Source organism: Takifugu flavidus, unplaced genomic scaffold (genome assembly GCF_003711565.1).
Source record: "Takifugu flavidus isolate HTHZ2018 unplaced genomic scaffold, ASM371156v2 ctg141, whole genome shotgun sequence".
NCBI classification, from domain to species: Eukaryota; Metazoa; Chordata; class Actinopteri; order Tetraodontiformes; family Tetraodontidae; genus Takifugu; species Takifugu flavidus.
Window position 1 is genome coordinate 253,405 of NW_026621877.1, and position 26,128 is coordinate 279,532.

Below are 26,128 nucleotides of genomic sequence, written 5' to 3' on the forward strand. Positions count from 1 at the left end.
ATGGGCGCATGGGCAGGGACGCAGGGGCGCATGGGCAGGGGCGCATGGGCAGGGACTCATGGGCGCATGGGCAGGGACGCATGGACAGGGACGCATGGCGCATGGGCAGGGACGCATGGGCAGGGGCGCATGGGCAGGGACGCATGGGCAGGGACGCATGGACAGGGACGCATGGGCAGGGGCAGGGACGCATGGGCAGGGACGCATGGGCAGGGGCGCATGGGCAGGGACGCATGGACAGGGACGCATGGGCGCATGGGCAGGGACGCATGGACAGGGACGCATGGGCGCATGGGCAGGGACGCATGGGCAGGGACGCATGGACAGGGGCGCATGGACAGGGACGCATGGGCGCATGGGCAGGGACGCATGGGCAGGGACGCATGGCAGGGACGCATGGACAGGGACGCATGGGTGCATGGACAGGGACGCATGGAACCATCCAGTGTTCACAAAAGCAGGTGGTCAAGCGTCCATCACAGTCGTTATAGTGCTGCTGCAGCCAGGAGGGACAGAAAAAGCCCCGTTCCTCTGCCCCCCCATAACCCCCCATCATCCATCCATCATCCATCCATCCATCATCCATCATCCATCCATCCATCCATCCATCATCCATCCATCCATCCATCATCCATCCATCCATCCATCATCCATCCATCATCCATCCATCCAGCATCCATCATCCATCCACCCATCATCCATCATCCATCCACCCATCATCCATCCATCATCCATCCATCCACCCATCCGTCCATCCATCATCCACCCATCCGTCCATCCATCATCCATCCATCCACCCATCATCCATCCATCCATCCATCCACCCATCATCCATCCACCCATCATCCATCCATCCATCACCATCATCCATCCATCCATCCATCCATCATCCATCCATCATCATCATCCATCCATCCATCATCCATCCATCCATCATCATCCATCCATCCATCCATCATCCACCCATCCGTCCATCCATCATCCATCCATCATCCATCATCCATCCACCCATCATCCATCCACCATCATCCATCCATCCATCCATCCATCATCCACCCATCCGTCCATCCATCATCCACCCATCCGTCCATCCATCATCCATCATCCATCCACCCATCCATCCATCATCCATCCATCCATCCATCCACCCATCATCCATCCACCCATCATCCATCATCCATCATCCATCCACCATCATCCATCCATCATCCATCCATCATCATCCATCCATCCATCATCCATCCATCCACCCATCATCCATCAAGTGAATGACTCACTCTTTGAGATCAAGTTTGAAAACTAGACAGATTTGTGTGTGTGTGTGTGTGTGTGTGTGTGTGTGTGTGTGTGTGTGTGAGTGAGTGAGTGTGGTGCTCCACGTTTCTACAGTAGCCCAGAACGGACAATCGGACTTGACTCAATGATACACCACAGGAGGACTAGTCCCCCACAGGAGGACTAGTCCACCACAGGAGGACTAGTCCCCCACAGGAGGACTAGTCCCCCACAGGACAACTAGTCCTCCTGTGGGGGACTCGTCCACCACAGGACGACAAGTCCCCCACAGGAGGACTAGTCCCCCACAGGAGGACTAGTCCACCACAGGACGACAAGTCCACCACAGGACGACTCGTCCACCACAGGACGACTAGTCCCCCACAGGATGACTAGTCCCCCACAGGAGGACTAGTCGTCCTGTGGGGGACTAGTCCACCACAGGACGACTCGTCCACCACAGGACGACTAGTCCCCCACAGGACGACTAGTCCCCCACAGGACAACTAGTCCTCCTGTGGGGGACTAGTCCACCACAGGACGACTCGTCCACCACAGGACGACAAGTCCCCCACAGGAGGACTAGTCCCCCACAGGAGGACTAGTCCACCACAGGACAACTAGTCCTCCTGTGGGGGACTAGTCCCCCACAGGACGACTAGTCCCCCACAGGACAACTAGTCCTCCTGTGGGGGACTAGTCCACCACAGGACGACAAGTCCCCCACAGGAGGACTAGTCCCCCACAGGAGGACTAGTCCACCACAGGACGACAAGTCCACCACAGGACGACTAGTCCCCCACAGGAGGACTAGTCCCCCACAGGAGGACTAGTCCACATACTCACACTCAGGCCAGTGGACCAAACAGAACATGAAACCCGGCTCTGCGTCGATATCCGGACTATAGAAACACTGAACAATATCTGGATTCAATATTACACCAGGTTCGATGAATGGTGAAATTATGGCTGTTTTCAAACTTCTGCGACTATTTTAGACGAACAAGATGCCAAAATAAAAGGGGGGGGGGGGGGTTAAATTGGCTCGTGCGTCACAGCCCTTCTCTCTACGCCCCTGCACAATTGTGTGAAACGGGGCCAATCGGAACAAAGACGCGCAGGACGAGGCTCCACCTCGCAGCTTTTAGATGTTCATAATCTCCGAGTTGACCCAGAAACCAGGCAGTCGTGAGCAGGTCTGATGCGGCAGTCTTTGTGCGCCGTCCCCGCGTGAGCATGAAGCTTTAAGGAGTATCCCGAGCAGATCCAGAGGAGCTTCGCTGTGCACGGAAGTGCGTCGATAGACGCAAAGTCGCGTAACTTTGTGAAAAAGGAGCAGGGTGAGTGATTTGTATCCTCCATTTCTGACTGTGAAATTTGGCGTTTTTCTGGTTGGGGCTCGTGTTCCGAGCGGCTGCTCCTGCTCCATTGTTCGCGCTCTCCTGTCTTGAAAATCTCTCTGGTGTCCAACATGATGCCACAGTTGGAGATTATGGGATGAAAAGGGTCCAATAAAGAGACAAAAGAGCGAAAGCCGCGCGTGTCCGAGCCTGGTTCCAAATGTGGTGATTCAGCTGCTGGAGAGATGTCGCATGATGTCAGGCTTCTTTGTTACGCGCTGGCGTGCGTCAAATGTTGCTTTCATTGAAATCCCACTCGCACTGTCGTGCATGACAGACAGAAGAGCCGCGTGTGCGTTTTTAATTTCAGCGATGCTTCGTGCGTAAATCACGCACACAAAACAATGTCTCCGAGTCTGGAAACCCACCCGGGGCGTTTGTTCGGTGGCTCGAGAGAGCCGAGAGCCAGGTGTAGGCTAGGAACCTTGGTGCTAATCTGAAATTTCCAGCTCGATGGGGATTAATCACGTGAGTTGAGGCGTGAACTGGAGCTGCGATTGTTCGTGCTCGTGCTGTTTGTCTGTTCGCCACTTCTAATCGCGTGTTTACTCTGCTCAGGAGAGATGGCAGACCATATGATGATGCCCATCAATCACAACTCGGCTGGTGCCAGTCTCCACGGTTACAGGATGGGCATGAACGGTGGCATGCAGGCAGGTCACCAGCAGCACGCCGCCCAGCAGGGCGTGAGGACATTGCCCGGTGGTCAGATGATGCACTATGGCAGTGCCCAGGCCACCATTGAAACCACTATGAGGCAACGGCAGGGCCTGGTGGGTGGACCCATGAGTGGGGCCCAGGTGGGCCACCACCATATGACATCCAGTAACATGATTTACACCGGGCAGCAGCAGCAGCCGCAGCAGCAGCAGCAGCAGCATCATCATCATCATCATCATCCTCAGCAGCAGCAGCAGCAGCATCACGTGCACGCACAGCAGCACCAGCAACAGCAGCAGCACCAGCAACAGCAGCAGCACCAGCAACAGCAGCAACAGCAGCAGCACCAGCAGCAGCAGCAGCAGCAGCACCAGCAACAGTTCATGAACGGGGGACTCACGTCTCAGCAGCTCATGGCCAGCATGCAGCTCCAGAAGCTGAACACGCAGTACCACGGACACCCACTGGGGCCTATGGCCGCCAACCACATGGGGGCCACAGCCCAGTACCGCATGAACCCGACCCATTTGGTTAGCATGCAGCACATGGCTGGGCCAACGCTGGCCCTGAATGGAATGGACGCTGACATGATTGACGAGGACGTCTTGACCTCTTTGGTCATGGAGCTCGGCTTAGACCGGGTCCAAGAGCTGCCAGAACTCTTTCTGGGACAGAATGAGTTTGACTTTATCTCAGACTTTGTCAGCAAACAGCAGCCCAGCACTGTTACTTGCTGATCTGGGACCTGGTTTTCCAAAGGCCAAAGTGAGGATTTGGAGTCCAGATTTTCCAGGGTGAAAGACGGTGCTTTTTTTTTTTTTTTTTTAGATTTGTGAGCACGTCCTTGTACAAGAAAGCCAAGTTGCTACAGTGAGGAGAACTCTGGATATCTCCAGGGTGATGTCACACGGTGCTTGAGGTACGGACGCACTCGTGGCCAGATGCTGGATGGAACAACCTGGACATGAATGTAATGAAGAAACACTGAGAATCTGCAACCATCAACACTGTAGCAGCGTCGCCTGGAGTCACCAGAACCACCAGTTTATTTATTCCTGCCTGGGACGTCAGATCAACTGGAGATCACTGGATCCATTTACGATCAGATTTGATTTGTTTCCAAGAGTCGGGGCAGAAAATGAAAGTTCACTGTTGTTTTTTTGGTTTCGAGACTGAATCTGAACGTCACCAAAAGGAGCCTCTTTTCTTTCTCTGTCCTGTCCCATGTTTTCATTCAACCTCAGGTCACTTTTTTAAGAGCTTTCTTCCTAAATGTGACGTTCTCAGACCTGCTTGTACTGTAAGAAGCTGTTGTGTCCGCGCTGTTGTGTTCTATCAGAGGTGCAGAACCGCCTTAATCGCGCAGATTGTTATTTATTGGTTATTTAGATTGTCCCCTGCCTTTTTTTGTAGATAATTTTTGGGCGGTGGTTCTTTGTGAGGAGGGGTATGGAGGATCAATAAAGATGACCTGGATAGAAGTGTGACCTGTTTTTTTTTATTCATTGTACGGTTCTTCCCCCGGGCGGTGGGGCGCCTGCTAAGCGCTAAAGCTAACCTCAGCTTGATGTTAAAATCCTGGTTTCTTTCAAGCCTTTTGTAGAAATGTATCAAAAGATATATTTATGTCTTGTAAGAATATAGTCAAAAACTCCTGCTTTAAACAAATGCATCATTTTCTTTGTGACATTCTATGTGGGGGAAAAAAGGCAGTATACTTTAGACTGGTTGGTCTCCAGCGTTTGAGTTTAGACGTGCGGTCGGGAGGAGAGAGCAGCGTTAAAGTGCGCATTAATCAAGGCCTTAACGAGTTCCACTGGACAAGATGGTGCTGCTGTTTCTCCAGTGGGCGGCTGGAGAAATGGGCTTCAGCAGGTGAACAAAAACGTCCCGCTGAGGTAAAACAGTGATTCTCTAAAGTCGCTGGCACAGTTTTGGGCCACGAGGGTGTGAAACCTCTTGATTGGGCATCACCATATTTACTTTGTCACATTAACAAGAAAGGAATCGTTGAGAGTGGTGATTTTGGGGGGGTTGAGCACAATGTTGTCATTCCAAAGCAGAAACAGTGTTTTGCTCAACGGTGGAATCAACCTTGACTGGGCTGGTTTCAGTAAAATGGGTTAAAGACCAGCGTTGAGTCCAAAAGGCAGCCTCGAACATCTGCTATCGTGGCTTCACAGCATCGGTTTGGCACAGCTAACGCTAGCTAACGTTAAAGCTAGCTAACGTTTGCAGCTCGCATGGTTGCTGCAAATCTGATGAGCTGATCTGGCAACTAGCACAGGGTCAGGACGCCGTCCCGCATGCATCCCATAATTGCATGCCACACAGCAAGCACCTTCCGCCGGCTAAATGAAAGGAAGAGGTTTTTAATGGCTAAGGAGCTACCAACAGTGAAGGGCAACGTTGTCCTCGTACGGACCTGCCACAGAGGCCAGACGGGCGGACTGAAGCCTCTCCAGCTCCACCCTGAGCTCTCTTCTTCAGCCTCTCCAGCTCCACCCTGACTCTCTTCTTCAGCCTCTCCAGCTCCACCCTGAGCTCTCTTCTTCAGCCTCTCCAGCTCCACCCTGAACTCTCTTCTTCAGCCTCTCCAGCTCCACCCTGAGCTCTCTTCTTCAGCCTCTCCAGCTCCACCCTGAACTCTCTTCTTCAGCCTCTCCAGCTCCACCCTGAGCTCTCTTCTTCAGCCTCTCCAGCTCCACCCTGAACTCTCTTCTTCAGCCTCTCCAGCTCCACCCTGAGCTCTCTTCTTCAGCCTCTCCAGCTCCACCCTGAACTCTCTTCTTCAGCCTCTCCAGCTCCACCCTGAACTCTCTTCTTCAGCCTCTCCAGCTCCACCTGAGCTCTCTTCTTCAGCCTCTCCAGCTCCACCCTGAGCTCTCTTCTTCAGCCTCTCCAGCTCCACCCTGAACTCTCTTCTTCAGCCTCTCCAGCTCCACCCTGAACTCTCTTCTTCAGCCTCTCCAGCTCCACCCTGAACTCTCTTCTTCAGCCTCTCCAGCTCCACCCTGAACTCTCTTCTTCAGCCTCTCCAGCTCCACCCTGAACTCTCTTCTTCAGCCTCTCCAGCTCCACCCTGAACTCTCTTCTTCAGCCTCTCCAGCTCCACCCTGAGCTCTCTTCTTCAGCCTCTCCAGCTCCACCCTGAACTCTCTTCTTCAGCCTCTCCAGCTCCACCCTGAGCTCTCTTCTTCAGCCTCTCCAGCTCCACCCTGAGCTCTCTTCTTCAGCCTCTCCAGCTCCACCCTGAGCTCTCTTCTTCAGCCTCTCCAGCTCCACCCTGAACTCTCAACATGATGTCACCAACCAACACTTCCGTCCTGGTAGAAGCTGTGAGGTGGAGAAAAATGTCAGGATCTCTTTTACGGTGAGAAACAATTTGAAGACCACGGAAACTCATCAAGGAGGTTGGGACACAAACCCTGGGGTCACATTCCCGGGCCTGAGGAGAACCGGGTCAGATGGGCTCGACTCTACAGAACATAAAGCCCAGAACAAGCAGGGCGCCAGGATACCACAAAGGGAGCCAGTCAGTTATCCCAGTTCTATAGTTCTACCAGTTATCCCAGTTCTCTGTTATCCCAGTTCTATAGTTCTACCAGTTATCCCAGTTCTCTGTTATCCCAGTTCTATAGTTTGGCGTTGGATATTTTAATGTACATTTTACAGCTAAGGCTGATTCAGGCACGTGGGGGCAGGTGACCCCGACGTTGCCTCGTGACTGGCAGCTCCTCCCCTAAACTTCCCCAACTTTGAATTTCTTCAGCCCCCCCAAATCCGGGCTCCAATGGCTTGCCAGCTCTTTGAAGTGGACGTCTAAATCATTTATTTCCTTGCACCCTTTCCTGTGTTCGTGCGTAGCTCAACGATGTCCTGAGAATGAGGAACATATCGAAGAACATATCGAAGGCTTGAGCAGAGCTGGGCTCTTCAGCCATAGACCCACTTTGTAATAAGCCTTGGTCAAACTCTCAAGTCTTTTTTTTCCCAAATTCGTAGATGTTAGGTAGTTTTAGGGGTTGAAGCAGTTTTTTCTCTTGTACAGTAGCATTTTGCAATTTTATTTATTTTCAGCAGGAAAACAAACGGACCACCCAGAAGTCGTTGATATGTGCACCTGCATCACATAATGCAAATATTACCCCCCTTTAGGCTCAAAACATGAAATGTTCTGTTGATGGCAGCAACATGTGACGCCACTGTTCCCTGCCTTCGTTCCAGCCGTTCAACCATTCCCAGGGAATCATCTAAACTCTGCCAGAGGCTCTTTGGCACCACGCAGGGAAGCTCTGGTTACTGTGTAACGTCCTCGTTAGATTTAAGCCTAATCTGGTGACGGTTACATGCTAGCAAAGACAGAACAACCAGCTATAGGATGCAGATTAATCAAATGCTGGAGAGCAGCTTTTGTCAGGATTTACAAGTATTACATGGAAAAGCTCCATATTCTCTAAACTAATTGTTTTTGAACCCGGAGACACCTGCTGGTTCTCAGGACCGCCAGTGGATAAAAGGATGAGCTTTGGGGTGGATATCAGGAATACTTCAGGACATGTATGTTGTTTAAAGGATTTGCTTTATCTCCCTACAGCATGATTTGCTTCTTTAACCCGATAGCTTTAGTTCGCTGTTGACCAATGAGATAGTAGCGTTCTGGCAATAGTATCAATGGCATTGTCTTAAAACTAGCCAGGAACCAGTCGTGGGTGCACAGTGTGCAGCCACATTTTGCTAGGGTGACAGCTCAAGCAATACAGTTGTTTTTCTCATCGTTATGACTAAACGACGAGGCCACAAAACTTCCTTTCAGGCACACCGAAACTGTCACACTTCTCTTTTTTCTTCATACAGCTGTTGGAGGCTATGGTTTAATCTCACAAGCAGATTTCCCCTAAAGTTTCACAACATTAAGACACAACCGTGGAGTAAAACACTACACATGCGTGTACACCCTACAAGTGTACTCAATTCCATTTTTATGTCTGATTTTGTAAGCCTTTTTTTCTCTTCAGAAAAAAAGAAAGTCAAATTTGTGGTGTCATAAGTTTAAAAACTAGCTCCTCAGAAGAACCAAGAAGCACTTTAGCTGTAATCACACTTCATCCAGGCGCTCCAAGGATGAAGACTCGGGCCAGACTGGGAATCATGTGCTGTCTCAAACACAGACCTGCATTCATACTCACATTTGAAGTGGAATCTAGTTTTACATCAGGATTTACAGCAAAAACGTATTTTCAAACCAAGGATTCAGCCTTTTTTGCTGTTGTTAATTCAATAGAGGGTTTTTGTTTTTTGTACAAGATGGACAGCCAATGGACAGAAACGACGACACACATATTTACTAGAAATGGCATCAAAAACAGATCGGACCTTTAAATAATCGAAAAAAATAAATAAGCACATCGTGGCACAAAACCTGTGCTGAGGAGGCCACATGTTGACAAGTATGTACATGAAGTATAGAACCTTTGCATGGTGTAAAAATACCTGGCAGGTTAGCCTGGGCTTCAACACGTGACCACGGGCTTCAACACGTGACCGGCGGCCATTGAGAAACAGGAGGCAGACTCGTGCGCAGCACTGTGCTGCCACCTGCTGGCGAACTATCGAAAACGTAATTACAAACTGCCGAAGGACAAAATGAGCCCAAATTTAAATTATTAAATATTTATTGAACGTCATTAAGTATCATAAGGCTCTGCCTGTAGGAGCTCTAATGATATAGTATAAAATTTAAAAAGTAGAAATAACAATGACAGTTACCAAAATAGGAGCAGTAAAGACATTTGCCCATGGCTGTATTTACTCAACAGCATTATTATTAGTGCTTCTTCTTTTGCAATACATTTTTAATCCCATAACTACCATTTCAGTTGCTATGGGGATGCATGTAGTGCTAGTGTAGGGTTGACTAATCTCTAACTTATGCCACACCAAGAGCTTAAAAACATCACAAACATACAGAAATTCCTCCATACGAATAAGAAATGTGCTGGTTACTCCAACTGGAACATAAAAACACCGTAAAATGGTCAGGAGCCATCAAGTAACCCAACTTTTATTGAACCCTAGAAAATGTCCTGCTGCCTCGAGGCTGGGTCGTGCTACACAGAAGAAATCTTCCTCACTGGCTGAGCGGCTGTTGAGAGCTTCAGAATTTGTTAAGATAGGAGGAATCTCCTCAAGCCTGTTTGAGCTTGTCAATGTGGAACGTGAGTTTGAGCGCAGGGCCGAGCTTCAAACCCATGTACTTCATCATGGCGTCGCTACGCAGCAGCAGCAGGGCTTTGCCGTCAATCTCCTGCAGCAGAGAGGAAAAAGGTCAGCGATCTCTGAAGGGATGGAAGCACAGGGCTCAGAGGAGCGCTCTCTATAAACGTACATGTTTTCTGAAAAGGTCAGCATGGGGGGCCAGCAAAGGGTCACTCTCTCTGATGAAGCGCATGACATCATCGACTGTCCAGAGGGTGGGGTCTCCGCCACCAGGCTGTGGGCGTTCCTGGACCCTGATAACCCCTGAAGACACGCCACAAGGTTAGGCTAGGCTAGGCTAGGCTAGGCTAGGCCCCCAATCTAATGCCTGCAGCACATAATTACAAATGAAACACTTAATTAGTGAATAAATGCGTCATCAATGTCTTTAAAAACACCATTAAAAGAACCTCATTACATCTCTGTCACGACTCGTCAGGCCCCAAAGAAAAAGCGTAGATTAGATTAGATTAGATCAGAGTAGATTGAGAGTAGATAGATCAGAGTAGATTAGATCAGAGTAGATTAGATTAGATCAGAGTAGATTAGATCAGAGTATATTAGATTAGATCAGAGTAGATTAGATTAGATCAGAGTATATTAGATTAGATCAGAGTAGATTAGATTAGATCAGAGTAGATTAGATTAGATCAGAGTAGATCAGAGTAGATTAGGTCAGAGTAGATTAGATCAGAGTAGATTAGATCAGAGTAGATTAGATTAGATCAGAGTAGATTAGATCAGAGTATATTAGATTAGATCAGAGTAGATTAGATTAGATCAGAGTAGATCAGAGTAGATTAGGTCAGAGTAGATTAGATTAGATCAGAGTAGATTAGATCAGAGTATATTAGATTAGATCAGAGTAGATTAGATCAGATCAGAGTAGATTAGATCAGAGTAGATTAGATTAGATCAGAGTAGATTAGATTAGATCAGAGTAGATCAGAGTAGATTAGGTCAGAGTAGATTAGATCAGAGTAGATCAGAGTAGATTAGAGTAGATTAGATTAGATCAGAGTAGATTAGAGTAGATCAGAGTAGATTAGATCAGAGTAGATTAGATTAGATCAGAGTAGATCAGAGTAGATCAGAGTAGACCGTGGCTTAAATTCAACTGTGATAATCACTGATTTCTTCTGAATCTTCATCTTTGTTCCGACCTGTGAAATTGTGCTGAACCAGCTCAGAGGGACACTTCCTGTCTGCAGTTGAGACTGAGATGAGACTGAGATGGGGCAGGAGGTAAAGGGTCAGGGTTAGGGTTAGGGCAGGAGGTGGTAAAGGGTCAGGGTTAGGGTTGGGGCAGGAGGTAAAGGGTCAGGGTTAGGGTTAGGGTTGGGGCAGGAGGGTGGGGGTAAAGGGTCAGGGTTAGGGCAGGAGGTAAAGGGTCAGGATTAGGGTTAGGGCAGGAGGTAAAGGGTCAGGGTTAGGGTTGGGGCAGGAGGTAAAGGGTCAGGGTTAGGGTTAGGGTTGGGGCAGGAGGTAAAGGGTCAGGGTTAGGGTTGGGGCAGGAGGTAAAGGGTCAGGGTTAGGGTTGGGGCAGGAGGTAAAGGGTCAGGATTAGGGTTGGGGCAGGAGGTGGTAAGGGTCAGGATTAGGGTTGGGGCAGGAGGTAAAGGGTCAGGTTAGGGTTAGGGCAGGAGGTAAAGGTAAGGGTCAGGGTTAGGGTCGGGGAGGAGGTAAAGGGTCAGGGTTAGGGTCGGGGAGGAGGGGTAAAGGGTCAGGGTTAGGGTTAGGGCAGGAGGTAAAGGGTCAGGGTTAGGGTTAGGGCAGGAGGTAAAGGGTCAGGGTTAGGGTTAGGGCAGGAGGTAAAGGGTCAGGGTTAGGGTTGGGGCAGGAGGTAAAGGGTCAGGATTAGGGTAGGGCAGGAGGTAAAGGGTTAGGGTTAGGGTTGGGGCAGGAGGTAAAGGGTCAGGGTTAGGGTTGGGGCAGGAGGTAAAGGGTCAGGGTTAGGGTTGGGGCAGGAGGTGGGGGGAGGAGGTAAAGGGTCAGGGTTAGGGTTGGGGCAGGAGGGGGTAAAGGGTCAGGGTTAGGGTTAGGTCAGGAGGTAAAGGGTCAGGGTTGGGGCAGGAGGTAAAGGGTCAGGGTTAGGGTTGGGGCAGGAGGTAAAGGGTCAGGGTTAGGGTTAGGGCAGGAGGTAAAGGGTCAGGGTTAGGGTTGGGGCAGGAGGTAAGGGTCAGGGTTAGGGTTAGGGCAGGAGGTAAAGGGTTAGGGTTAGGGTTGGGGCAGGAGGTAAAGGGTCAGGGTTAGGGTTGGGGCAGGAGGTAAAGGGTCAGGGTTAGGGTTAGGTCAGGAGGTAAAGGGTCAGGGTTGGGGCAGGAGGTAAAGGGTCAGGGTTAGGGTTGGGGCAGGAGGAAAGGGTCAGGGTTAGGGTAGGGCAGGAGGTAAAGGGTCAGGGTTAGGGTTAGGGCAGGAGGTAAAGGGTCAGGGTTAGGGTTGGGGCAGAGGTAAAGGGTCAGGGTTAGGTTGGCAGGAGGTAAAGGGTCAGGGTTAGGGAGGAGGTAAAGGATCAGGGTTAGGGTTGAGGCAGGAGGTAAGGGTCAGGGTTAGGGTTAGGGCAGGAGGTAAAGGGTCAGGATTAGGGTTAGGGAAGGAGGTAAAGGGTCAGGGTTAGGGCAGGAGGTAAGGAGGCAGGAGGTAACCCTAACCCTCTGAGGGGGCAACTGTTCTAACCCTAACCCTCTGAGGGGGCAACTGTTCTAACCCTAACCCTCTGAGGGGGTAACTGTTCTAACCTAACCCTCTGAGGGGGCAACTGTTCTAACCTAACCCTCTGAGGGGGTAATTGTTCTAACCTAACCCTCTGAGGGGGTAACTGTTCTAACCCTAACTTCTGAGGGGGTAACTGTTCTAACCCTAACCCTCTGAGGGGGCAACTGTTCTAACCCTAACCCTCTGAGGGGGTAACTGTTCTAACCTAACCCTCTGAGGGGGCAACTGTTCTAACCTAACCCTCTGAGGGGGTAACTGTTCTAACCTAACCCTCTGAGGGGGTAACTGTTCTAACCCTAACCCTCTGAGGGGGTAACTGTTCTAACCCTAACCCTCTGAGGGGGCAACTGTTCTAACCCTAACCCTCTGAGGGGGCAACTGTTCTAACCCTAACCCTCTGAGGGGGTAACTGTTCTAACCTAACCCTCTGAGGGGGCAACTGTTCTAACCTAACCCTCTGAGGGGGTAATTGTTCTAACCTAACCCTCTGAGGGGGTAACTGTTCTAACCCTAACTTCTGAGGGGGCAACTGTTCTAACCCTAACCCTCTGAGGGGGCAACTGTTCTAACCCTAACCTTTGCCTCGTTGACCTGAGCCTGTTATGAGGGTCTCCAAACCATCTCTCCAACCCCCCAACACAGATAAGGGACACAGGTACAGTTAGAAGTTTCCTCTCCCTCATTCGGGTGCCTCTTTTCTCTCAGGAATCTAAACATCATTTAGATTCTTGACACTAGACATAGAGATATATTGTATTTCTACATTTTTATTTTATTCTGCTGGGCCTTGATGAAGCCTTTCAAATTCACAGCTCCACTCATTTGCATTTTTCTCTGCCATCATTCAGGTGCCAGTTTTGGGTCTCATAAACCGTTTAACATTTGATTCTATGATCTATGATGAAATATACCATATACACCTTTAATATGATTAACTGTTGCACACCATGTGGTCACACACTCATCAGAGTGAATCTCTCTTCAGCCAATCAGGAACACTCACCCGGTGTGTGTGCACGGCTCTCGGAGTGCACGCCTCCTCTGGCTACAGGCTGGCTGCAAAACAGAGGATCGCACTGAAGGCTGTGACAGAGTTTTTCCAGGAATCGGAGTGCATAGGTGACGCTACTGACTGTGGGCAGAGTCAGGGTGTGCTGCTGCTGGTCAAAATATGCTAGGTGGACAAAAGTGAGGTTAACTGACGTGCACATTCATTGGTTTTATACCCGGCTGAAAAAGGGAGTCACCTGAAATGATTCCACCGCCTTGTCCAGACCTGAGGCAGCCAAAGGCAGTGGCCTGATGATGAGCAGAGTCCACAAAGGCCTGAACACACTGCTGGAGCACCGAGGAGGCGCCGCCTGGCCCAAAGTGGTCCGGGAGCTGCTGAATCCGCTGCTGGTCTAAATGGGGTCCTACCTTCCCAAATTTGTTCAAATAAACACAAACTAGGGGACAGAGAACCCAAAACTGATGGTTAGTAGTGACAGATACAGTCCTCCCGCTAAAGTTCAGGCACTAACCCTAACCCTAACCCTACCACTAACCCTAACCCTAACCCTACCACTAACCCTAATGCTAACCCTACCACTAACCCTGACCCTAACCCTACCACTAACCCTAATGCTAACCCTACCACTAACCCTAATGCTAACCCTACCACTAACCCTAATGCTAACCCTACCACCAACCCTAATGCTAACCCTGACCCTAACCCTAATGCTAACCCTACCACTAACCCTAATGCTAACCCTACCACTAACCCTGACCCTAACCCTAATGCTAACCCTACCACTAACCCTAATGCTAACCCTACCACTAACCCTGACCCTAACCCTAATGCTAACCCTACCACTAACCCTAATGCTAACCCTAACCCTGGTCCACATTTCTGTTCATGTACGTCACAGTTAGGCGAGGGGAAAATGAAAGAATCTCCAAAAGGCAAAACGTTAAACATGCACAGGGACGGGGGACAGCGGCAGGAACAGGGACAGGTGCAGGGACAAGGACAGGGACAGGTGCAGGGGCAGGAACAAGGACAGGGACGGGACGGGGGCAGGAACAGGGACAAGGACAGGAACAGGGGCAAGAACAAGGACAGGGACAGGTGCAGGGGCAGGAACAAGGACAGGGACGGGACGGGGGCAGGAACAGGGACAAGAACAGGCACAGGGACAGGAACAAGAACAGGGACAGGCACAGGAGACAGGGGCAGGGACAAGGACAGGAACAGGAACAGGGGACGGGGACAGGAACAGGAGCAAGAACAGTTCATGTCATAAGGGCAAGAAAACATACATCTCATAAAACATTATGGTGTCAAGTGTCGGCTTGTGGTGTTTATCATCCATCCATCCATCCATCCATCCATCCATCCATCCATCCATCCATCCATCATCCCTCTAACCCTTATCCGGGGTCGGGTCGCGGGGGCAGCAGCCTAAGCAGCGGGGCCCAGACTTCCCTCCCCCCAGCTACTTCCTCCAGCTCGTCCGGAGGGATCCCCAGGCGTTCCCAGACCAGTCGAGGGTCCTGGGTCTTCCCGGGGGCCTCGTACCAGAGGAACATGCCCTGAACACCTCACCAGGGAGGCGTCCAGGGGGTGGAGGAGCAGCGGCTCTACTCCGAGCTCCTCCCGGATGGCAGAGCTTCTCCCCCTCTCTAAGGGAGGGCCCAGCCACCCTACGGAGGAAGCTCATTTCAGACGCTTGTACCCGTGATCTTGTTCTTTCGGTCATTACCCAAAGGTCATGGCCATAGGTGAGGGTAGGAACGAAGATCGACCGATAAATCTTTTCCCCCCTACGGACCGGTGCAGCGTCCGTATTACTGCGGACGCCGCACCGGTCCGCCTGTCGACCTCTTGCTCCATTCTTCCCTCACTCGTGAACAAGACCCCGAGGTACTTGAACTCCTCCACTTGGGGCAGGATCTCCTCCTTGACCCGGAAAAGGCACTCCACCTTTTTCCGGTTCAGAACCATGGCCTTGGATTTGGAGGTGCTGATTCTCATCCCAGTCGCTGATCCAGTGATCGTTGGAGGTCACGGGCCGATGACGCCAACAGGACCACATCATCTGCAAAGAGCAGAGACCCGATCCTGAGGTCACCAAACCGGACCCCCTCAACACCACGACTGCACCTAGAAATTCTGTCCATAAAAGTCACGAACAGAATCGGTGACACAGGGCAGCCCTGGCGGAGACCAACCCTCACCGGAAACGAGTTCGACTTACTGCAGCACTGCGGACCGGACTCTGACACCGATCGAACAGGGAGCGGACGGCCCGTATCAGGGGGCCCGGCACCCCCAAAAGGGAATGTGCTTTCTGTAACTTTATGCATCTTAGAAATCATTTCATCTTCCCTCTTTTCAGAAAGTTTGACCAGATGTGCCATAACTTTTGCATACCACCCTACACATACCCCACATCTGCCGGTGCAGTACAGTGTATTATGGGCTGTGGATGTTGTGTACCTGTTGGGGCCGGTAGTGCAGACTTGGGGATGGTGGCATTGTCCAGGGGCACAGTACTGGCGCCAGGCTCTGGGGTGCTTGTCATTGGAGACGTGGGGACTGGATTAGGCACAACGCCTCTTTTTCTCTTTGATAGAAACACACATTTAGATCATTTATTGTTGGGCTCAGAAATACACAAAAAAGATGCTACTCAATATTGACAAACCTTCTATAACTGGACAGATTTCTGACTCTGAAGTTAGGATTTGTCAACAGTGTACAGTCAATAAAATGTAATGAAACTAAAGGTTGGGTAATTCCGAGCTGACAACGTGCACATGTACCTTGCGACCTGGCTTAGGCCCTCTTTTCTTTGGGATTCTGATATGTTCTCCTGAAGCCGGAGCCTGCTGGGCAGCTATTCTCTGCACCCAGTTGGTGGGTAGTCTGCCTCTGGGTCGCCCTGGTCCAGCTATGACAGCTTCCAGCCAGCCAGCTCTCTTTCCCCAACTCAACTGTGAGGGGGAGACAGTGAGGTCGACCACTACGATATAGTCAATATAACAACAATATTAATAATGATAATAGATGAAGCACCAATAGCCGTTATTATAAAACAACAAAAATGACTTTTCTCTTTGATGGACTGGTTTAATCGGGGTCACAGGGATGGCGCTGGAGGCAAGGTGCACCCAGGCCAGTACATCCAGGGACCTGTGCGTGCAGTATGGGGGTTTGTCACCTACTCAAGGGCACCTCTGAGGGTGTCCCGGTACCATGCCCTACTACCACTAGTCCCCTAATAACAATGACACTCGACATGATAAGTAATGAATGACTGAACCCTCTAAATATCGGCTTGTCTCTGTCTCTAGGCTTTGGCCAATGTGTCTAGGCTAACGATTAAAAAAACTGACTTGATTATGGGTGGGGCTGAAGGAGCAGTTCAGATTCCCCCAGCAACAGCTTCCCCACCACCGTCATCACGATACCGACACCCGCAAAAGCAAAACAAAAAAGCGAGACACACACCGAGACTTGAGCTAGTTTATGTGCCGACCATGAGCTAGTCTGACGTTGGAGCTGGTCCACACCGGACCAGAAGCACCAATGTCCGGAGATGGACAGGTGCCTGTTTTTCCAGGAGGGGCGAGGCCAGCAGTGGCAGTTCCTGATGAAAGCTGCCTCCAAAAAGTCATCGGACTCCATCTCAGCCAATCATGGGAAGTCATTTGTGTTGTTGAAAACAACAAAATGGTTAATTGAAATATAATGAGTAAAATGTCAGGAGTGGGCCTACAGTCATCAACAACACTACTTTCCCTCCAGATACACGTGTTTTCTTTGAGATGTAGTTATGCTTTATAGCATGATTAGGAGGTCTATAATCATTTTCCATTTGTATTCCAGCAGCTAACCCAATAATGCAGTGCAGCCCTCATTATTATGCTCAGTCGAGTTCTCAACGGCTGCCTGCCAATGTGTCCAGCATCATACCTTACTGCCTGGCCTGGGCCCTCGTTTCTTGGGGAAGGTGACAGGCTCGGGATCTTTCGTCGATCGGAGGCCAGCTAGTCCCGACAGCGAAGTCTTCTGACCCCAGGCATCCGCAACCTTGGTCTTTCTGCGCCCCGGCTGGCGTCCTTTCTGACCTGGAAGTCTGCTGCCTGCAGTGGGATTGGGGTGCATAGCTAAGCTCTGCAAACGTCCCTCTGTCACTGTTCCACAGTACGAAAGGTGGGAAACCCCGAGACAAGGCAGATACTACAGACCACCCATCAGAATCATTTCATGGATCCAAGTAAAAATGAGAGTTTAATCAAAAGTGAACACATCTTCTGTTAAATGAAGAGCTTCAACAGGGAAGGTTGTCAGCCGTTTCTCTTGTGACCAAAAGCATCTCTTTTGGAAGCTACGGCGCACGGCACGAGCACACAAACAGAGGACAAACAGTCTTGCTAGCTTGAACATCATGTCATTCCAAGCCAAAGGATCTCAGTCTCAAGTGTGCTTCTCAAAGAAAGACGGTTGGAGGTCACATCAGAATGTCCGGCCGTCAGGAGACTTGAAATGTTTCAACATTTTTTGGTGATACGCAGCATTTCTCTAAATCTCACGCAAGACAGACGACCGGCCTGATATCAGTAGAATGGAACTCACAGCCAATATCAAAGCAACAGACAGCTTAAGGGTTCTTTTCAAATGAACACCAGGAGGGAGGAGAGACCTGGCCTTTCAGGTCCAGGTGATTCTGCTCTGGAAGCCCAGGGAGGGAGAAGGTTGAGCACAGGTAAAGGTCTTATTACATGTAGCTTTTCTAGCACGCTGGAGAAACAACTATTTTCTTCTGTCTTTTTTACATCTTTTCCCCAGCGGTATTTCGGCTTCATGAGGCAGTGATGTGATTTCATGCTCTGAAATTGGGAACTACTTTAATCCTTGGTTTTGGAAAAGTCTTAACTTGATTAGATTTGATTCAGTTAGCATTTGGTTAACATTTACGCCTCTGAGAGCTAAGAAGCGTGTGTTTCCCACCCTTCGTAAAGCCTGCGAGGTGACTGCATTCATCATTAGCTGCGCGCTAATATACCATTTTAGCACAGAGACACCACTGACAGCTTGAGATGCTAACATCCATAGTGCAGATGGCAGTGCTGGCACTGCACAAACCTGATATTCCTTTGGTCTATCTCTGTTGGTTGAGCTCACATGGGCGACCACTGATGTGCCAACGGCTTTAAATCTCTGTGGAGCTGAATGTGCCGCCTTGACTCACCTTTACAGTCCTGACAGGAGCCCAAATATCTCGACCATTGTGTAGCTTCTCTTGGATTCAGCTGCTCCTCTTTTTTTGCTCAACTCTTTCCTTTTCTCCTCCCACCATCCACAGATAAATATAAAGAGTCCCCCATTCACAGCAAAGGTCTGGTTTTTCTTCTTCTACTCTCCATCTTCTCTATCGCCCAGATCTCTCGGTTTCTCTGGGACGGCTCCTCTGACTGTTGGCCAGGGGTGCCAGAGGCCTGTGGTGGGGCAGCCAGGCTCATTTCTACCACGGCAGGATCCGTGTCTGCCAACTGGGTCAGTGCCAGACCTTCATAAAACACTGGCTGGCTGTAAACACATGTCCCTCCTTCCTGTTGTACTCCTTACTTTTCCACTCCCTCACATATTGGGAATTCTAACAACAGTTGTCATTGTGCACGATAACTTCAGGTTAGGTCTGACAAAGTGTGTTCTCTTACTCAAGGCCTCATGCTCCTCATGCTGGCCCGGAATATCTAAGACACCATATTGAATATTAAATTAAAGAATAAATAAACACAAGTATCATCTCTATATGCTGAAATTATGCTTGAAATATATAACTGTATCCATGATTTAAAGGCCAAACAACAACTCTTAAATGCATTCAATTGAGTATTGTTCAAAATGAGCAAGAATATAAAGAACAGCTAAATCAGTGAGAACATGAAGGAATAGGGAAACGCTATATTGGAAATATTTGTTTTTAAATTCCACATCAACTGTGGAATGTTGAGACGTGAGATCGCCTGAAGATGAAAAAGCATTTTCTCCAAGCAGACACTCATCATATGGCTTATTTAGAAAAAAATAAAACTCAAAAAGCATTTTCTCCCAGTTCCAAAATGTCTGATGGGGTGAGTGTGGTGTTGGTAGGTCCAAACCTTTAGTGCCCGGTGGCTGAAGGTTGTCTCCAGTGAGGTGGCACCAGCCCACAGGGAAGATGTCGCGTGAGTCGAAGCGGCAGTAATAATCAAAGGCCCCCTGCCAACCATCAAAGGTGACCAGCACCTCCGCGCCACGCAGCGCACCCACGGTGGCCGGGCAGATAAAGTGGGGATTTTTACGGTCCACAGCCTCCAGCTTCATGCCTACTTTAAAGTAGTTCCTCTCTGGACTGGGGGGCTCCTGCTGGGAAACATTGAGGTGGAAAAAGGAAATCGGCGATGAAGCCAAGTTTGTAATTACCTGTGTGTTCCTTTATGTAAGGAAACTGCACAGAAATAACACAAATCCTACTGTTCTCTGGAAGCAGCGAATCTGCGGGGACATGACACACCTACCTGATGAAAGATGCGAGAGGGCGCCATCTCAGCTCCATTTAATGTTCTCAGGAGGAACATGGGCCAGGATGAAGCATTGAGCCGGAAACCTGTTGAAGAGGAAACCAAAGATTCATTTGAATTTCATGAGCTTTGGATCAAATGATGCTACAAACACCAAGGTGACCAAGTTAAACACACAACCTCTGCTTCCATGAAGTACTGATTAGCCTGATTAGCTAGCTCAAAGAAAATAATACTTTTATAAGCAGCACAAATATAGATTATGGGATTTAGATATGCAATTAGGCTCAACCCTAACCCTAAAATTGTGACGTGCCACAATCATTTTCTATGGAACAACAGAAGCTTCACCAGGTTACTTTTAAGCATTAACTTGAAACAAGTGTTTTGTGCTCCCAGCCAAACTAGTAATTAGTGTCAGTAGTGTAAAGTTCATATGTGCTCACCGAGGGGGGGCTGCAGCATGCCTCCATTCTTCTCACAGCTGCCAATTGGCTGTATCTCCGAGGAGTCCACCAGGCGCCAGAAGTCATTCTTATTGTCTGACCCATCCAACCTGAGCCGAAGACGTGAGCCTGTCAAGCCCACGACAGTGGCGATGCAGGTCGATGTGGTGTTACGGGGGTCCTGGGCCTCCAGCTTCATCCCCGTTTTGAACCCATTCATTGGAGGTGCAGGGCTCTATGTGAAGGTGGGGGAAACTGAGTTGTGGAGCGGCGCAGCAAAGGTGAGCGAAATCAAGAGGAAGCATGATTACCTGTCTGAAGCAAGAAGATGGAGCAGCAATAGCAGCCGTCTCTTTCAGGTATTTCTCCCAACTGAAATGGCCTGAAGAACACGGCAAAGCATAGCTATTACACACATTCATTGCTCTTATTACAATTAACTCTCATTACAATTAACTGCATTTTGTATACAATATACGTGTATGCTTAAAAGGACTGTTTACAAGTGTTAATTATTGACCATCTTCCTGAATGAAAGGCACTGCACATTTTGCTTCTGGACTCCTGACCCTGACCCTGACCCTAACCCTGACCCCTAACTCTGACCCTAACCCTGACCCCGGTTAGATTAGTTACCTTGGTGCTGTGAGGACACTCGGGAGGACCTTCCACTCTGGGCATGCTTGATTTGTCTGTCACCTTTCCACTCTAGAGCTACCAGATGGTAAAATAAATCGATTAACATATATAGTTTAACGCAAATACACAAGATGTGAGGCCAAATCCTCACGTTTGTGTGGCGCAGGTTTCCTCATACTCCAGTAATACTGACGAAGCTCACAACACAGGGGCGTCCTTCAAAACAGGTGGAGAGAAACTGGGGGGGTGAAATTGTGAAAAGAATTGGCCCAATTGTGTGGAAAAAGCAATATTTCAACCAACTAACAAAGTGCAAATGTGAGAAAAGTTTATGGAAATGTAAAAGAGCGTTTCAGAGCAGGCCTGAATAAACGATGGAGGCGTGCAATAAAACTATTATATTACTGCTTTTTTCTCAATTTAGAGGTGGAAACCTTCCGTCTCAGTGACTATGGATTAATCATCAATTAAATGACATGATGATCACAGAGTCTTCACCTTGTTGGAGGGATCCTGAAAAGAAAGAAGCAACAAGAGTTTCATGGAACATCTCACTAAATCCTTGAGGAATTATGCTATAAAGGGAAGCCAAAGTCCTCAACATCTAATCTATGATGGGAAGAAAAGATGAATATTTGGGCTGTGGACCGCTTAGGCCAAATTAGTGGCTAAACTAACCCTAAATAGAAGCAAGTGGACTTTGTTGCCACTATAGTGAAGATCAAAATGAGCCAAAGTGAGGAGAGGAAGGGAAAAGTTGAATTCGTGTCAAACAATGAGGAAGATTGAGCCCCAGATTAAAGGAAGTTTGCTTCCACACCAAGAAAACCAGCTGGAATGTTACAAATGTATCACCTGCTTCAACATCTTAAAGCGAATAAAGCAATCACGGGGTTCAGAGGTCAGGCTGAATATTTCCTTACATACCTTAAAACTTCATCGTCGTTTTGCGTTTCTCCTCACGGATGATGTCGTTTTTCAATAAAAGTGCGCCTTTTTCTCCACCGAGAGGAATGGCGTCCAACCTAAAGCAGCCCGCTCCTGGTTCTCCGTCTGGCCGGGAGACGGCGTGAGAGCGGCCGGCGAGGAGGTCGGGAGGGCCGGCGAGGAGGTCCGGAGGGCCGGCGAGGAGGTCGGGAGGGCCGGCGAGGAGGTCTTTCCCCCGGGAAGGAACGGCGGGAAGCTGCGGGTCCTGCTGCCGCCCTTGTTTATCACCTCCGGTTTGTTTACATCCAGAATGCGGCGGCATCCAACGTTGTGGAGCTCCATTCAAACCGCACAGCGAACACGAGATCCCTCCGCCCTCTCCTGCGCTGCATGTGCACGGATGCGTGTGAGAGCCGGTGCGTGTGAGCCGGCGTTCATAAAAGCCGATCAGAAACGCCACGTCCAGCAGGCGACGGTCTGCCCTGTCGCGCGCACACGCGCGCGCACACACACACACACACACACACACACACACTCACTCTCTCTAAAGGGTAATAGCTCAGGCTAGACCGGTCTTTCTCCGCCACTTCACTATAAATATTAGCATTAGCACACCCGGGGCCTGATTTGCTGTCCACTCTTGTTTACCTGCTTTAGAGCGTTAGCGACGAGGCGTTAGTCCGCCATTTTCCCCAAAACTGTGAGGAGCCCCCTGGTGAGCAGATTGTGGTATTGCCCCTGGTGGGCACATTGTGGTATTGCCCCTGGTGGGCACATTGTGGTATTGCCCCTGGTGGGCACATTGTGGTATTGCCACCACATGATGCCACATCAGTTGATTTTCAACCTGCGCACGTCTCAGCACGAGAAATGTAAATATGTCTAGCTATTCTTAAAATGTATTCAAATATTTTTATTATACATATGTGGATATGATAATAGCGGGTTAATTGGCAGGGTCCACGTGCCTGATTGGACCCGTTTCACGCCTGTCGGCTTTAATTGAATCAAAGTCAATCCGCGCGCGAGCGCGCACCTGAGCAGCACGCTCGAGAACATGCAAACATAGAAATTGCGCTATACAGTGTTTTTATCTTTTTGGTATCCGAATGAACAGTGTATTCATCACTTTATGTGATCCTCTTACTACCAGTAGGGGTCAGTGTTGTTTTTTATAAAGAAGGCTAAATATCCCAGACATCAGTGGGTTATTTAATCTTCTCCATGCTTTCAAAGTTTCACTTTAATAATCATTAAATTTCAGTCTGTTAGTCCAAACGATCCCCCCCCCCCCTACATTGGCTATTACAGTTACAGTGATGCTGAGCTAGATAATGATTAAGAACTGACAATTAGTTCCAGGTGCAATTTTGCGTGTAATATACATACTTTAAAAAGTGAGAAGAATTGAATACTTATTTGATCCTTTCTGATCATGTCAATACTAAAAAATCTGCAGACGTGGCCCCTAAACTGGGTGAGGAAAAACCTAAAAAATAAACCCTTTTAGGGAAAAGAAGAAGGCTGAAAGGCAGCTGCAGAGGCTCCTTTTCCCTGGGTTAGGGTTTAATGGGTTAGGGTTTAATGGGTTAGGGTTAGGGTTGAATGGGTTAGGGTTTAATGGGTTAGGGTTTAATGGGTTAGGGTTAGGGTTGAATGGGTTAGGGTTTAATGGGTTAGGGTTTAATGGGTTAGGGTTAGGGTTGAATGGGTTAGGGTTAGGGTTTAATGGGTTAGGGTTAAATGGGTTAGAGGGTTAGGGTTTAATGGGTTAGGGTTTAATGGGTTAGGGTTAATGGGTTAAATGGGTTAGGGTTTAATGGGTTAGGGTTTAATGGGTTAAATGGGTTAGGGTTTAATGGGTTAGGGTTTAATGGGTTAGAGGGTTAGGGTTTAATGGGTTAGAGTTAGGGTTAGAGTAAGGGTTTAATGGGTTAAGGTTAGGGTTTAATGGGTTAGAGTTAGGGTTAGGGTTTAATGATGCAATTACTTCAGTAACATGTGAACATTTGTAATAATCATGATAGAGGCAATAAAGCAACAGCTGCTCAGGCAACAGAAACAGCTACTGAGTAACCTCACTAACTAACAGCAGCACTGATGGAGACAATCAGAGCAGTGGACACAAAATAAGAGTTACTAACATCAAGAATACAAGTTAAATCTGCTCTTTACTGGAATTCTAAAGACAATATCACAGAAGTATTTACTAAATCTGTCACATTCTTTTGTTTTCATTTACAGATGCCTCTGATAGCAGGTTTGATGGGGTTAGGGTTAGGAATAGAGTTAGGCTTAGGAATAGGGTTAGGGTTGGGAATAGGGTTAGGGTTAGGAATAGGGTTAGGGTTGGGAATAGGGTTAGGGTTGGGAATAGGGTTAGGGTTAGGAATAGAGTTAGGGTTAGGAATAGGGTTAGGGTTGGGAATAGGGTTAGGGTTAGGAATAGGGTAGGGTTGGGAATAGGGTTAGGGTTGGGAATAGGGTTAGGGTTGGGAATAGGGTTAGGTTAGGAATAGGGTTAGGGTTGGGAATAGGGTTAGGAATAGGGTTAGGGTTAGGAATAGGGTTAGGGTTGGGTTAGGAATAGGGTTAGGAATAGGGTTAGGGTTAGAGTTGGGTTGGGAATAGGGTTAGGGTTAGGAATAGGGTTAGGGTTAGGAATAGGGTTAGGGTTGGGAATAGGGTTAGGGTTGGGAATAGGGTTAGGGTTGGGAATAGGGTTAGGGTTAGGAATAGGGTTAGGGTTGGGAATAGGGTTAGGAATAGGGTTAGGAATAGGGTTAGGAATAGGGTTAGGGTTGGGTTAGGAATAGGGTTAGGAATAGGGTTAGGGTTAGAGTTGGTTGGGAATAGGGTTAGGGTTGGGAATAGGGTTAGGGTTGGGTTAGGAATAGGGTTAGGAATAGGGTTAGAGTTTCTGTTGATTTAGGGTTAGGGTTAGAGTTAGGGTTAGGGTTAGGAGTTGTATGCATGGTGTCAGAGGTGGGAGGGTTAGGGTTAGGGTTAGGGTTAGAGGGTTAGGGTTACTGTTGATTTCACTGGGTTAGGAATAGGGTTAGGGTTGGGTTAGGGTTTAATAGGTTAGGGGTAGGGTTAGTTATTACTTTTATTTAATGTGGCTTTCTTTATTAGAGTGTTCTTGGATTTCCACACACGTTGCTTGTTGACTGTTTCTGTACTTTTGTCGACTGTTTCTTTTGTCTTACATGCACAGGAATATCTTTGCTCATGCTAATCATCTGGCGTGTTTGCAGAGACACGTTCGTGATGCCGTATATATGTATGTATATATACACATGTATATATGTATGTATATACACGTATATATACACATGTATGTTCCGATCCAGCCTTCCTACTCTGCTGGCACCCTGGGGGGCCCATGCAGGGAGAGAACAGGAGCATCTTAGGACAGACATTTGGGTGGGTGGGTGGTGGAGAGGAGGGTCCTCCCCCCCACCCCCCCTGTTCAGAAATGCAAATTGAATCAATCTGAGACTTTAAGACTTTTCAAGTGGGATTTAATTAGGAGCCGATTTTTAATGAGAGAAGGAAGAAAAGTGTTGGGGAGGGAGAGGGCTGCCTTCTCTGATCTGGGGCTCCAGCTGAAAAGACGATTCACAAATATCGACAACACCCTAACCCAGATGTGTGATCACACACACACACACACCACACACACACACACTTAAAGCCACTGCACATACTGTTTTTTACATTAACTCTGATAAAGGGTTTCAAACGATGCACGACTGCACGTTCTTGTTATGGATGCGTCACCTGTTGTTTAATAAATTGACCCGACTCTTCAGGACCTCCTCAACTTGTGATACTTCTAAGGTTGCTGTGAATAAAGAGTGTGATTTTTGGTTGTGTGAACTATATTTTGGAGGATCTGTCAGAAGTGTTGCTGCCGTGCGTTATCACATGCTTTGACAGACTTTTGGGGAACAACTCTTGGAGAGCGAGGTGACGCCAGCGCCCAGTGTGGCGAGCCGTTCTGAGAGGATCGACTAACTTCTCCATAGTAACTGGATGCCCCTCATCTTGGAGAGAAAGCTGGAGAACTTTGGCATATTTGTCAAGGCCTGTGTGACATTTTTACCACATTCCTCTCTATATTTCCATTTTTATGTCAACTTTCACCAGAAGAATGGAGGAGAGGTTAAAATGTTGACTCATTAGACCTTTTAGTTTCATATTTATTTTTTCACTGTTTAAACCAAAAAGCCACCAGAAAAGCAAGAAAAT

At 48.6% G+C, this 26,128-nt stretch overlaps 2 protein-coding genes across 12 annotated transcripts; one reads left to right on the top strand and one right to left on the bottom strand.

Annotated features, from left to right (window-relative positions):
• The first annotated feature begins 2,387 nt into the window (after nucleotides 1-2,387).
• cited4b (Cbp/p300-interacting transactivator, with Glu/Asp-rich carboxy-terminal domain, 4b) lies at nucleotides 2,388-4,816 on the top strand. Its single transcript, XM_057023253.1, has 2 exons — nucleotides 2,388-2,615; nucleotides 3,234-4,816. Exon 2 carries the CDS (start codon nucleotides 3,239-3,241, stop codon nucleotides 4,070-4,072), a length of 834 nt encoding a protein of 277 aa, XP_056879233.1. The 5' UTR covers nucleotides 2,388-2,615; nucleotides 3,234-3,238; the 3' UTR covers nucleotides 4,073-4,816.
• Nucleotides 4,817-8,992: 4,176 nt separating this feature from the next.
• On the bottom strand, nucleotides 8,993-22,592 carry LOC130519721 (polycomb protein SCMH1). Of its 11 annotated transcripts, XR_008948442.1 has the most exons (16): nucleotides 21,875-22,591; nucleotides 21,365-21,460; nucleotides 21,099-21,183; nucleotides 20,945-21,022; nucleotides 20,620-20,690; nucleotides 20,309-20,543; nucleotides 19,860-19,948; nucleotides 19,461-19,707; nucleotides 17,269-17,489; nucleotides 16,116-16,286; nucleotides 15,790-15,916; nucleotides 13,556-13,756; nucleotides 13,442-13,482; nucleotides 13,312-13,364; nucleotides 9,724-9,857; nucleotides 8,993-9,642 (listed from the first exon to the last, which is right to left on the bottom strand). XR_008948442.1 is itself a non-coding variant. In XM_057023249.1 (15 exons), the coding sequence occupies exons 3-15, from the start codon at nucleotides 21,121-21,123 to the stop codon at nucleotides 9,523-9,525; spliced, it is 1,794 nt and encodes a 597-aa protein (XP_056879229.1). In that variant the 5' UTR covers nucleotides 21,124-21,183; nucleotides 21,365-21,460; nucleotides 21,875-22,592; the 3' UTR covers nucleotides 8,993-9,522. The 11 variants fall into 11 exon arrangements, 8 of the variants coding, with proteins under 8 accessions (XP_056879229.1, XP_056879228.1, XP_056879225.1 ...); XM_057023249.1 differs by lacking the exon at nucleotides 13,442-13,482 and having other exon boundaries at nucleotides 13,556-13,778; nucleotides 21,875-22,592; XM_057023248.1 differs by having other exon boundaries at nucleotides 13,312-13,482; nucleotides 17,269-17,438; nucleotides 19,461-19,704; nucleotides 21,875-22,590.
• Between the last annotated feature and the right edge of the window lie 3,536 nt (nucleotides 22,593-26,128).

Excerpts from the sequence above, each read along its gene's own strand:
- cited4b (XM_057023253.1), top strand. The coding sequence starts at position 3,239 with ATGGCAGACCATATGATGATGCCCATCAATCACAACTCGGCTGGTGCC.
- LOC130519721 (XM_057023243.1), bottom strand. The coding sequence starts at position 21,123 with ATGAGGAAACCTGCGCCACACAAAC. Across the intron at positions 20,691-20,944 it reads AGTGTCCTCACAGCACCAAG|GCCATTTCAGTTGGGAGAAA; the intron begins GTAACTAATCTA and ends CGTGTTCTTCAG. Across the intron at positions 13,757-15,789 it reads TGCACTACCGGCCCCAACAG|TTTGTGTTTATTTGAACAAA; the intron begins GTACACAACATC and ends TCTGTCCCCTAG.